Source organism: Anabrus simplex, chromosome 2 (genome assembly GCF_040414725.1).
Source record: "Anabrus simplex isolate iqAnaSimp1 chromosome 2, ASM4041472v1, whole genome shotgun sequence".
NCBI lineage: Eukaryota > Metazoa > Arthropoda > Insecta > Orthoptera > Tettigoniidae > Anabrus > Anabrus simplex.
The window spans coordinates 339,901,463-339,915,312 of record NC_090266.1 but is presented as its reverse complement, the minus strand read 5'-3'; the positions used below and the strand labels follow the sequence as shown (position 1 = coordinate 339,915,312).

Sequence of the window (13,850 nt, the reverse complement as noted above, 5' to 3'; positions counted from 1 at the left end):
ACCACTTAAATGTGCTTTACTTTACATCCAATCACTCTAAATCACATTTTTACGTCTTTAAAAACCAACATGTACTATCAAGTGAATGTATTTCGCGCGAGCAACATAGCACGATGTCGAGACCTCTAGCGGACGTTCGTAAAACTACTTGCGACCCGCATTTCTATCGGTCCACTTCCCGGCCTTGTATATCTCGTAAGAAACGGTTGTACATACGACAATGATGAGCTGTTAAAAAGTGTATCAATTTGAGTGTGAATTGAGCAAGTGATATAATGAAGAGCTGTAATTGTTATTGAAACTGTTAAACTAAGCCCAACAACATACAAGGAGATGAAGAAGAAGTTATTGAAACTGGGTAAAAGTAAGTGCCCATTAACCTTTCAAGAAAACGAAGCAGGAGAAGAAGAATAATTCGCCATGAGTCCATGTCCATGATAATTTAATATGCAAGAAAATCTAGTCTCGTCCGCGACATCGTCCTGTACGCTTCGTTGTGTTCGAGGTTCCGTGTTCGGTGTCTGACATTTCTAGAACTTACTCGTGCGTTCCGGTGCTAGCTTGCGTGTGATTGTGCAGTGGTGGCATGAGTTCTGATAGTGGAGGTACTCGGGACTTTCATCCCGCGTCCAATAGTAATGTTGAACGAGAAGAAGTAGTGAAAATGGATACAACCGTGAATGTTAATTCTACTCCTACCCCTTCGTTGCAAACTGCGACTCAATGCAATCCTAACCCTCCCCCTCCTGCTCAACCTCCTAATACTAGTGCATGTAATTTATACCCATTAAACCACCCAGGACCATATCTTGTTTTTGTTTCATCCAAACAAGGTAATAATATTGGCAATCTACACCCTATGGCTATAGGGCGTCTACTCCATGAAAGGAAATTTCCTATTAAATCCATCCAGTATAAAGGCCGTAACAGGATTCAGGTAAACTTTCACTCTCCTCATCATGCTAATGACTTTCTGCAGAATAAGTTCCTTGAGACACAAAAGTTGCATGCCTTTATTCCTCACTCAAATATCTTCCGCGTAGGCATTATACGCGGTGTTGAGAAAGATCTAACTGAATCCGATATTCTTACTTTACTTCAGAGTGACGTCAAAGTTCATTCTGTTCATCGCCTACGCCGTAAATCCCTCCAAGATGGTCAGACAGTATATCTACCTACTGGCTCCATCAAGATTGTTTTTTGCTCCAAAACGTTGCCCAAATATGTTTCAATCTATCATGTAATGTTAGAAGTCACTCCCTTTATATTTTACCCCATTATTTGTTCCAAATGCCAGCGTTATGGACACACCCTCCGCAATTGCCAGTCCACTAACTTTCGCTGTCGCAACTGTGGTATGAACCATTCTACCTCTGACTGCCTTGCTAATGTCAAGTTATGTGTGCATTGCAATCAGGAACACGAAACGGGTTCCTCAGACTGTGCTGTTCATCAGAAGCAAGTGGAAATCAAAAAACTTATGTGCACTGATAACATTTCTTTCTCAGAAGCTTCTGCTCGACTATTTCCACCTACTTATTCGGAGTATCATAACGTTCACCAATTTCCTCCCCTACCCTCTCAACATCCTTCTCCATTACCAGACGCCCCTCGCAAACGCAAATTCACACAAGTGGTTGTTAAGGATTTGCCACCTAAACCTTCTCCCGGCTATGATAGAGCTGCATATCTCCAGCTAGTGCAATCCACTACATCCTCGCACCCCTCTCAATCTCTGAGTTCTCAATACCCCATTCAACCCAGTCAGCCCACTCCCTCAACATCGAGCCCGTCAATGCCTCTGCAACCCGCACAGCATCCGCAAACAGGTACTACACTTCCTCAGCGAGAACATGTTCATCAGTGTGTTCTCCACATTCTCATGCAGCTTACTCAACTACTTGGCGATCACCCCACTATCTTACCAGTTCTTAGTCAACTTCGCGAAAGTTTACACCTTATCTTTAATAATGGTAGTACGCATCCTTCCATGGAATGCTAGGAGCCTACAAAATAAACACTATTGATGTTCATATCAACACAATGTCGCCCCTCTTCCTCTTTTGTTTACGCTTTCACTGACACTTTACCCTCCCTACATCCCCCATATACGTTGCTCAGATATTTCTTTCCATCTGTCCAAAGTTCTACACTCTCACATATATCCACCCCTCCGTCGTTCCCCTGCCCTCTCCTGTTTGTCCCTTATATGTTGGCCTGGTGTGTATGTATTGTAGAAGTCGCTGAGACGGCCACTCTAGCGTGAAGATTAGTATACCTTGTGTCCCTGTGCTTTTCCTATAACTCCTAGTCTTATATACGTAATTCCTCACTCTTAATTGTCTCGGCGATACATCTTTTCTTGATCTACTTTCCGCGCTTTGAACCCATTTTGTGAGTCTGCTGTATGGTCTACTTCCCTCAATCTTCAAGTACTTCGTCCTTCGAAAACATTGTCAACTCCATTGGTGTACTACTTTATTGAAAAAGTGTGCGTGTGTCGATTTAATACAAATATCATACGGTATAGTGTCTGGGTGAAATAACGAGCCCAAATAACCTTCACGAACAGAACATGCAAGAAAATCTATTCCAAATAGGCTGTTATGTATTTTGCATGCATGAAATTTCTCGTCCATATCTTAACTGGCAATAGACATTCTTGTATGAAAAATATCAATGCATAGAGTGAATTTGTAAGTGTCAATAAAAAATGACTCAGTTCTTTTGGATCGTTTTGTATATTCGATGCCTTAATTATGAGAAGTCCTGTATGTTATCGGTTCTGTACAATTTCAGTGTCAGAGTTCATGCTTATGTAAACAAGGCTGTTACAGTCATGTCTTTTTTTTATCATTTTATTTCAGTAACCTAAATATATATGACGTAGGGTGTGTCGTAAATGAATGCTGAGGGCATAACTCGACGATTGGTCAGAGTTGAGCAATTGACCACTTGTTGAGCGTGTAGATCATCTTAACGAAAATGACATCTTTGGCTGCCCGGCTTCGAGTATCTTTAGGTAATTAGAAATTCCATATTAGTATCAGGATTCGAATTTTGCATTGCCTTACATACATAGATCAGGGATTACTCAAAAATTGCCCATCATACTGCCTTTCTAGCATTTGTTAATCCTTGCTGCATGCATCGTTCTTATTACCACGTCGATAAATTAATGTTCTTGAATTCGCCATATCATATAGGCCTATCGGTAAATATATTAGTTTGTAGTCCGTCTTTACTTTCCTCCCCACCCTCACAGATATTGTCAGTGCCCGACTTTTTTCTGCTGAGTAGTGACACTTTCCCTTAATATTAGACAACATTCCACTATTTGCATACTCTTGAATATATTTCAACAGGCCGAATGAGATATTGCAGGGGTGATTTACATGAAACAGAATTTTTTTGAGAGAATGGGAAACTCAGCACTAGTTTAAGTCTAAAATTTGAAACCATACCTGCAGATAGGCTTATTTGCCTAAATAACATTGAACATATGCTCATGTCATCAGTTTTCCTACTTCTGACATATTCTCAGAGTGGAGGAGCAATAATGTTTGTTTAAAGTCCCTTCAGTTGTCATAGACTTCAAAAAATGATGGGGTGCCTGAATTTTGTCCCGCTGGAGTTCAACTTGCGCAAACCAGCAATACACCCACAAATAGCCTCTGTGGCTCAGGCGACAGCGCGCCGCTCTCTCACCACTGGGTTCCGTGGTTCAAATCCCGATCACTCCATGTGAGATTTGTGCTGGACAAAGCGGAGGCGGGACAGGTTTTTCTCCGGGTACTCTGGTTTTCCCTGTCATCTTTTATTCCAGTAACACTCTCCAATATCATTTCATTTCATCTCTCATTCATTAATCATTGCCCTAGAGGAGTGCAATAGCCTTCTGCAGGCGGCACAATTCCTATCCTCGCCGCTAGATGGGAGCTTCATTCATTCCATTCCTGACCCAGTCGAACGACTGGAAACAGGCTGTGGATTTTCATTTTTACACCCACAAACGCTACCAGACTGAGCCGAGATTGTAGCCGCAATGTTGGGAGAAGAAAGACAACGAATTGACTGCACTACTAAGGTCGGCACTCATATTAGAAGAAATGACGTTGAGGTGAGACTTATAAAAGACAAAACTGCTGGAAAACCACCTCCATTGGTATAGTTGGTTTAGTATGTGATGGCATTCCATTGACAATTTTATGTGGGGTATTATGGGAAAGCCACATTTCGTTGCCTGTCATGATGTGTATCGGCAACAGATCTCCTCACAGGTACCAATCCAGAAATGGTAAAGCTGCACCCATGGTCTTTATTTTGTGTTCTGAGAGCATGCATGGAACCCATTTTCCACCTGTCTGAGGTGTACTGCAATATTTTGGAGTATCATTTTACAAGCCTCCGTTATGTTGTTGTTTTTTATTTTTATTTTATTTTATTTTTTTACATCACACCGACACAGATAGGTCTTATGGTGACGATGGGATGGGAAAGGCCTAGGAATGGGAAGGAAGCGGCCGTGGCCTTAATTAAGGTACAGCCCCAGCATTTACCTGGTGTGAAAATGGGAAGCCACGGATAACCATCTTCAGGGCTGCCGACAGTAGGGTTCGAACCCACTATCTCCCGGATGCAAGCTCACAGCTGTGTGTCCCTAACTGCACGGCCAACTTGCCCGGTGTGTCTGTTATCTATGGGCATACAAAGATATTACCAATAGAAAGTGACAATAAAGCAAGGAAAACTCATAGATGATTCAGAGCAGCAATGTAGTTTGACGTGGGCATATGACCGTAGATGTTAGAGCCATTTAAACAACAAGCATCATCTGTAGTTTGATGGAAGCAGCAGTTTTTCTAGTACCCTTTTAGTTGTGAGACTGTCATTTTTCTATACAGTATATGCATATCTTATCAGCCTTGTAAAGCCTGTTTGGGATCATAGACACCTATTACAAACAAGGAAATCCTTCCCTAATATTATATACCTGAGTGACGGTCTTATTTTACTTACGTAAGTACACCTTCGAGTACCCTCCCGCCATTGTTACCGCCTGTTTGTACCAGAAAACATTCTCGCTACTTTCATCATAGAAACCTATTACACCGAGCTCAATAGCTGCAGTCGCTTAAGTGCGGCCAGTATTCGGGAGACAGTAGGTTCGAACCCCACTGTCGCCAGCCCTGAAGATGGTCTTCCAGGGTTTCCCATTTACACACCAGGCAAATGCTGGGGCTGTACCTTAAGTATGGCCACAGCTGCTTCCTTCCCACTCCTAGCCCTTTCCTGTCCCATCGTCGCCATAAGACCTATCTGTGTCGGTGCGACGTAAAGCAAGTAGCAAAAAAATAGAAACCTATTACAAACAAGGAAATCCTTCCCTAAATATTTACCCGACTGACAGTCTTATTTTACGTACATAAATACATCTTCATTTCGAGTCCCCTCCTCCATTGTTCCCACCTGTTTGTACCAGAAAACATTCTCACTACTTTAATTCATTGATGTTCATTTTATGGAACAAGAATGGGAACTTTTGAGTAACTGACGACACCTTTTGAAGTCAAGATATCATTACATACGTAAATACACCTCCATTTCAAGTACCCTCCTGCCATTGTTCCCAGCTGTTTGTACCAGAAAACATTCTCGCTACTTTCATCATCATAGAAACCTATTCCAAACAAGGAAATCCTTCCTTAAAATTTTACTCGACTAACATTCTTATTTCTTCCGTGGCCATTTATATGCTGGAATGTTGAGAATGCGATCTTTTAACGCCTTTGAATTTATTATTGTACCAATAGGTAATATTACAAACAAGGAAATATTTACCCCACTGACCGTATTTTATATACCTCAATACACATTTATTATAGGCTGATGTACCTGCAACTACTAAAGATTTTAAGAGACAAAACACTGATTGTATGTACCAGTACCTAAACAGAAGTTTTTTAGTGTACGTCTTCACGCTATATCAGTTGCATGGATAGGATATAATCACTGTTTTGCTGCTCAGCGGTTGAACAGAGATGCCCAGAGATAACAGACAAGAATGATTTAAAGACACAGCTTATCAACTGTCTCTTAGAGATATTAAATAAACCCTTCAGGTGCATGTTTTTCTCCTCTCAGCATTCAACTGGACAACTATAACTGAGCAATACATCAAATTGCTCATATTTTATTTAGCCAACAATAGGAAAAATTTTCAATTATTAGTGAAATCGCTGATGTGCTCTAACAAAACTCAAAGGTCAACAAAAATTTGTTTCATCGATGGTCTAGGGGTACTGGAATAATCATAATTGTTTAATGTTCCTACTACTACTTAAGATTTTAAGAGATAAAACATTGATTGTACATACCAGTAACTAAACAGAAGTTATTCAGTTTATGTTTTCACGCTATGTCAGTTGCAGGGATAGGAATAATCACTGTTTTGCTGCTCAGCATTTGAACAGTGCACAGTACATTCATAATTCTTGTAAATTTATATGAATTTATTGAATTAATAACTAGAATTTTAGCTCATGATTATATCTTGACTTCAAAAGGTGTCATAAGTTTCTCAAAAGTTTCCATTCTTGCTCCGAAAAAATGAATATGAAATTAAATACATCTAGTAGTTTAAAAACATACTCTAGAATCAACAGATTAATTACTGAAGATGAAAACCAGGTACTTTCAGTAGTGGGGGTACCTCAGTATATTCTTACTCTAAAAAGTAGAATCATGGTTAGAAATTTCTCAACAGCTCCTAAATTGAATCAGATTAATTGTTAAAATAAGAAGTGGAGATAAAGCAGAACAGAGTTTCTTAATCCCTTGGCATTTTGTACGACTGTTAATAAAGCTTAAGGGAAAACATGGGAATGTACAGGTTTCCAGTTATCTTGGCCCCACTTTTCTTCCATGGCCATTTATATGCTGCAATGTTGAGAATGTGATCTTTTAATGCCTTTGAAGTTACTATTGTACCGATAGGTAATATTACAAACAAGGAAATATTTACCCCACTGACCGTATTTTATGTACCTCAATACACCTTCATTATAGGCTGTTGTACCTTTCATTGTTCAGTCTGCAAGGCTCTGTGAACAGATTGTACACTTCCACAATTCCCTATTATTTGCAACTAGCCCTGTGTCCTCGTTTAGTTTTATATCTATAAATAGTTAAAAAATTGAGTCCAACCGTTGATGCATTGGCCTCCCTCTGCTTCTCTTACCATCCATGACCAAATACATTATTCTCCTAGGTACCTATTTTCATCCATTCACTTCACATGATTCCATCACCAAAGCTGGTTCATATGTTCAGCTTCATCCATCGAGTTCATCCGCGATTTGGCCCTTATCTTCTCATTCCAAGTAACCTCCTGCCATTGTTCCCACCTGTTTGTGTCAGCAATCATTCTCACTACTTTCATGTCTGTTATTTCCAACTTATGAATAAGATATCCTGAGTCCACCTAACTTCCTTCCCCGTTCAGCCAAGTCAGTCTGCAAACAGATGGATGCAAAGATAATTTCATTCAAGAGACTTCTTTCTTACAGGATACTGTTGATCACAACTGTAAGCTCACCTGGTGGTGCTTTGGTATATGGGTTACAAGTTCGAAATCATTTTGATTCATAGAGTAATATTTCATGATACCTGAAGTACCTGAGAGGAAAAAAGATCCTTCCTCAATGTTTGCCAAGGACCCACCAACCTGCCCCAAAAAGTCTTACTTATAGACTTAAAACTGAGACAGCCTGAAACTAAAAACTTTGACCATTTTCTGTTTTCCTGTTGGGCAGCTGCGATCAGGTATGATGCAGGGAAGTTCTTATTGTCTCCTATAGAATTCTCATGATGCATGGTCGCAGGGTTACCACATTCAGTGAAATCTCCTGCGCTGATCGTTAAACAATCTCTGTCATGAAAACAGTGGCCCCTTTGGGGCCACGGGGCCACACTTCCTTCAAAAAGCTCTTTTTTTTTCCTTTCTTTTTTTTCTTTTTGCTTTACGTCGCACTGACACAGATAGGTCTTATGGCGACGATGGGATAGGAAAGGATTGGGAAGGAAGCGGCCGTGGCCTTAATTAAAGTACAGCCCCAGCATTTGCCTGGTGTGAAAATGGGAAACCACGGAAAACCATCTTCAGGGCTGCCGGCAGTGGAATTCGAACCCACTATCTCCCGATTACTGGATACTGGCCGCAATTAAGCGACTGCAGCTATCAAGCTCGGTAAAAAAAAAAAAGCAAAAAAAAAAAAAAAGCTCTTTTCTATGGCTGCAGAGCATACTGTCTGCATGGCAATAAAAAGAAGATATATAGTAGCTCTAACCTATCTTTCGTGTTTATTAGGCCAATCTCTGTCATGGAAACAGTTTGAGGGCCTTTTTTCTGTGGCTGTGGTGCATACCATCCGCATGGCAGGGTGTAAAAAATTCATGATTTTTATCTTAAAAATCTAAATTAACGATTTTTTATTTAAATCAATTTTATATTTTTACTAATCATTTGATATTGCACTGGCAAAAAATGAAATCCCAACACGTGCATGACATTAGTTTAGTGGAATGCAATTTAGGCTGAGCAATTGTCTAGGTAACATATTTATTTCACACATGCTAGAGAGGCATCCATGTTACCTCCGCATGGGTGATACGGTGGTTCAGGTGAAGTGGGTGCTGGTGATTGAGGTGAAAGCTCACCGGTGTGCTGGAATCAACAGATCGCTTTGCCCTACGTAGTCTGAACGAGCCGCAGGTTGGGAACGGGGCAAACCCAACCTAGGGGGAACCCATGGCTGTGAACTCAGTCATGGTAATGCCAAGTGGAAAACACGTGAGTAGGTCTACTGAAGGTGGAACAAACCTGTTCGGGTTCGGGCCAGGGGCGGAATGGTGGATGGACGGCTGAGGGGCGTGGCGCCTGCTGCGGAGAGCCTGAGTTGCAGGAGGACAATGTCTGGCGGAATGCCTCATCACAGATGGTGAGAATGCCACTCAGGACCCTAGAAAGGGCAAAAACCCTACATCATATGAAACCATGGACATTCCAAATGAACCACCTAAACAAATACCAAGGGAAGCTATGGAAGCTCCAGGAGAGCAGGTCCAGCGGCAGGCCCAGGAGGAGAATATGAAGACAGAAGTCCCTGTAGGGCAGGCTGAATCCAAATCTGAAGAAGAAACAGAAGATGCAACAGGAAAGCAGACTTCTGGACAAAAGGAAACAGGAGATTTCACTGAGAAAGACCTGAAGATATCGGCATCGAAACTAAATAGGATGCATATAGATAGACCACCTCGCACAAGTGCCTACTACAAGGAAAAGAAGAAGGCGAGGAGAGAAGCCAAGATAGTGGCTGGGACTTGGGTGGGGAAGAAGCCAAGGAACGGGGATCGGCAAGACACTGTGCCAGTGACTACGTCCAAAAGGCCAAGGTCGGAGGAAAGCATGCCATCAAGTTCAGCTACAAAACCACCCTCCAAGAAACAGAAGGAAGGTAAAGTCATGTCCTTTTCGGAAAGACTACCCTGAGTTAAGGTCGCAATAATACCTAAGATCTTTCCAGATGGAAAACTCAAGGAGCAAGACATGGCTGAATTGTCATCTGCTCTGATACCACAAAATAGAGTCGCTGTCAGGCGGATGTCTGCCAGGCATCCTTGAGTCACCACGGCTGGAAAGTGGAGCTATGGTACTGGTCTGTGCAAATCCAGAAACGAGAAGTTGGCTGGAACAGAGAGTATCAAATTGTAACCCATGGAAAGGGGAGACCCGAGAGGTGGTGGGTGCAAAAAAAGGTGTTGAACACGACCAAGGTCATCACCAAGTTCCCACCTCCTTTTGACAAGATGAAAGTGGAGGATGTTCTTGTCAGAATCAATCGACATGATACCAAACTTCTAACGCAAGAGTGGAGAGTGCTGAATGCCACTTCAGTCGACAAGACAGGAAGGACAGTCGTTTTAACCCTTGGTGAAAGAGACTTTGAAGAGCTCAAAAAAAGAGAAGCCTTAAGGCTAAGCTCAGACTTGGCCAGACCAAGTTTCAGGTCATCAAGGGAAAAACGAAACCCAGTGTTGATAAAGATGGTGCTGAAGGTCCTTCAGACCAATCTTCAGCATAAAAAAAGCAGCTGTGGCCAATTTCGCCGGGAAGTTCAAGTCTGAGGCTATTGATATGGCCCTTATTCAAGGGCAGAGTAGCAGGACTAGTGGAATCTGGAGGTAGGCTGATGTACGATACAACATCGGAAATACCCAGAACATGTGTTGTGAACAGGAAACTAAAATGTCTTACGTTGTAGGAACACTGTTCATGGGACTTAACCGTGGCCAAGATTAAACTTGGAAATTAGGAGGGACCCAGAGAAATAACCATAGGTTCTGCATACTTCCCATGTGACTCAACTAATCTGCCCCCATCAGAAGAAGTTGAGAACCTAATTTGCAATGCAAAGAGGAAAGGCGAACACCTAGTCCTTGGAGCAGATGCAAATTCACACCACACTGCATGGGGCAGCACAAACTGCAATGCAAGAGGTGAGTCTTTACTAGAGTTTATTATTGGAACTGAGTTAACGATACTAAACCTAGGAAACAAGCCTACATTTATAAATAAAAATCATAGGGAGGTAATAGACATTACACTAAGCACTACGCATATTGCAAACTTTATTAAAGACTGGAAGGTGCTGGAGGAACCATCATTGGCAGACCACCAGCACATCCAATTTGCAATAGATGCGAGACTATGTGGCATTGAGATGTACAGAGACCCAGAAAGAACTAACTGGGATAGATACAGAGAAGTTCTAGGGAAGGCTGTACAAAAAATTCCAACTAACTTGAGAGGAGAGAAAGAATTGGATGAGGCAGTGGAACTATTAGAAGAGGCCATTATAGACTTACTCCATGACAACTGTCCTCTCAAAGAAAAGAAAAACACCAAAAAAGTAAGGAGGTGGAACAACAAACTAGTCAAAATGAAAAAAGAGGTTAGGATGTTATATAGAATATCATCTAGAAATGGTATGTGGGACATATATCATAGGAAACTCACTGAGTATAACCTAGAGATACGGAAAGCAAAAAGAAAATCTTGGAGACTGTTCTGTGAGAAAGTGGAATCACACTGAAACAGCAAAGCTTCAGAAGGTTCTGAAAGCAACCCATATAAATCAAGTGGGGACACTGGAGAAACCAGATGGGTCATTTACTCAGGCGGGAAGGGACACACTGGAGATACTAATGGCATGTCACTTTCCTGAGGTTGAGGAGATGACAGAAGAAGAAACGGTTGGAACAGAGACCGGAGCTCGAAGAGCAGACTGGAACTGTGTCAACAGAATAATAAAACATAACCATGTAAAATGGGCAATCGACACGTTTCATCCTACTGTATAAAGGCTCCGGGGCCAGATGAGATACTTCTGATACTCCTACAGGAAGGACGGGAGATACTCGTCAATGCCCTGACGGACCTTTTCAGAACTAGTCTAGCTTTAGGGTACATGCCGAAATCATGGTCTGAAGCTAAAGCGGTATTCATACCTAAGCCTGGAAGGGCAAATTATGCCCAAGCCAAAGCCTACTGACCATTATGTTTAACCTCCTTCATGCTGAAAGCAGTGGAGAAAATTCTGGACAAATATATCAGAAGAACGGTGCAACTGAACTCAACGTTACATGAAAATCAATTTGCATATAGACCTGGCAGGTCCACTGAAGTAGCACTCCACCAGTTGGTTTGTAAACTAAAGGAAAGCCTAGAATATAAAGAAATTGCACTTGCGGCATTTCTAGATATAGAAGGAGCCTTCAGCAATACAACCTATGACCCTATGATCAAAGCATTGGAAAAGAGCAAGGTGAGTAAAACCGTTATCAAATGGATTAAATCTGTGTTAGACGGAAGGAAGATAAAAGCAAGCCTGTTTGAAGAAACACTGATGGTTAGGGCCACCTGAGGCTGTGCTCAGGGAGGAGTTCTTTCGCCTCTGCTGTGGAACCTTGTGGTGAACAAAATCATAGCTATGCTCAATGAACAGGGTTTTTATACAAAAGGATACGCAGATGATCTAGTGATTGTGGTACTTGGTAAGGTGATGAGTGTTATCCAGGACCTCATGCAAGGATCACTTAACCTTGTGGAGAACTGGTGTCGGTAAGAACAACTATCAGTCAACCCGAACAAAATAACTCCGGTCCCTTTTACAAGAAGGAGAAAATGATAGGGAAAGAGATCACTGAAGCTATTTGGACGAGGTATATATATATATATATATATATACACTGACTGACAGAGCAAATGCAACACCAAGAAGGAGTGGTCAGAACTTTATGCCAATTGCAGGGTAGACTGACGTCACTGAGGTATGCTCATGATGTGAAATGCGCCGCTGTGCTGCGCACGTAGCGAACGATAAATGGGACACAGCGTTGGCGAATGGCCCACTTCGTACTGTGATTTCTCAGCCGACAGTCATTGTAGAACGTATTGTCGTGTGCCACAGGACACATGTATAGCTAAGAATGCCAGGCCGCCGTCAACGGAGGCATTTCTAGCAGACAGACGACTTTACGAGGGGTATGGTGATCGGGCTGAGAAGGGCAGGTTGGTCGCTTCGTCAAATCGCAGCCGATACCCATAGGGATGTGTCCACGGTGCAGCGCCTGTGGCGAAGATGGTTGGCGCAGGGACATGTGGCACGTGCGAGGGGTCCAGGCGCAGCCCGAGTGACGTCAGCACGCGAGGATCGGCGCATCCGCCGCCAAGCGGTGGCAGCCCCGCACGCCACGTCAACCGCCATTCTTCAGCATGTGCAAGACACCCTGGCTGTTCCAATATCGACCAGAACAATTTCCCGTCGATTGGTTGAAGGAGGCCTGCACTCCCGGCGTCCGCTCAGAAGACTACCATTGACTCCACAGCATAGACGTGCACGCCTGGCATGGTGCCGGGCTAGAGCGACTTGGATGAGGGAATGGCGGAACGTCGTGTTCTCCGATGAGTCACGCTTCTGTTCTGTCAGTGATAGTCACCACAGACGAGTGTGGCGTCGGCGTGGAGATAGGTCAAATCCGGCAGTAACTGTGGAGCGCCCTACCGCTAGACAACGCGGCATCATGGTTTGGGGCGCTATTGCGTATGATTCCACGTCACCTCTAGTGCGTATTCAAGGCACGTTAAATGCCCACCGCTACGTGCAGCATGTGCTGCGGCCGGTGGCACTCCCGTACCTTCAGGGGCTGCCCAATGCTCTGTTTCAGCAGGATAATGCCCGCCCACACACTGCTCGCATCTCCCAACGGGCTCTACGAGGTGTACAGATGCTTCCGTGGCCAGCGTACTCTCCGGATCTCTCACCAATCGAACACGTGTGGGATCTCATTGGACGCCGTTTTCAAACTCTGCCTCAGCCTCGTACGGACGACCAACTGTGGCAAATGGTTGACAGAGAATGGAGAACCATCCCTCAGGACACCATCCGCACTCTTATTGACTCTGTACCTCGACGTGTTTCTGCGTGCATCGCCGCTCACGGTGGTCCTACATCCTACTGAGTCGATGCCGTGCGCATTGTGTAACCTGCATATCGGTTTGAAATAAACATCAATTATTCGTCCGTGCCGTCTCTGTTTTTTCCCCAACTTTCATCCCTTTCGAACCACTCCTTCTTGGTGTTGCATTTGCTCTGTCAGTCAGTGTATATATATATATATACATGGAAGAACGGGCACTGCACCTAGGTGTAGTGTTAGATAAAAATCTAACCTGGAATCCATATATAGAAAGGAACATAACCCGGGCCACGAACTTGCTGTATAAAAGA

General features: G+C 43.0%; 1 protein-coding gene across 1 annotated transcript in view; it reads left to right on the top strand.

Annotated features, from left to right (window-relative positions):
- The first annotated feature begins 2,880 nt into the window (after positions 1 to 2,880).
- Positions 2,881 to 13,850, top strand: part of LOC136864124 (short-chain specific acyl-CoA dehydrogenase, mitochondrial) — a 96,948-nt gene continuing 85,978 nt past the window's right edge. Inside the window, exon 1 of the mRNA XM_067140728.2 lies at positions 2,881 to 3,022. Coding sequence (XP_066996829.1) covers positions 2,986 to 3,022 — 37 coding nt within the window. The 5' untranslated portion in view covers positions 2,881 to 2,985. The remainder of the gene's footprint in view (positions 3,023 to 13,850) is intronic.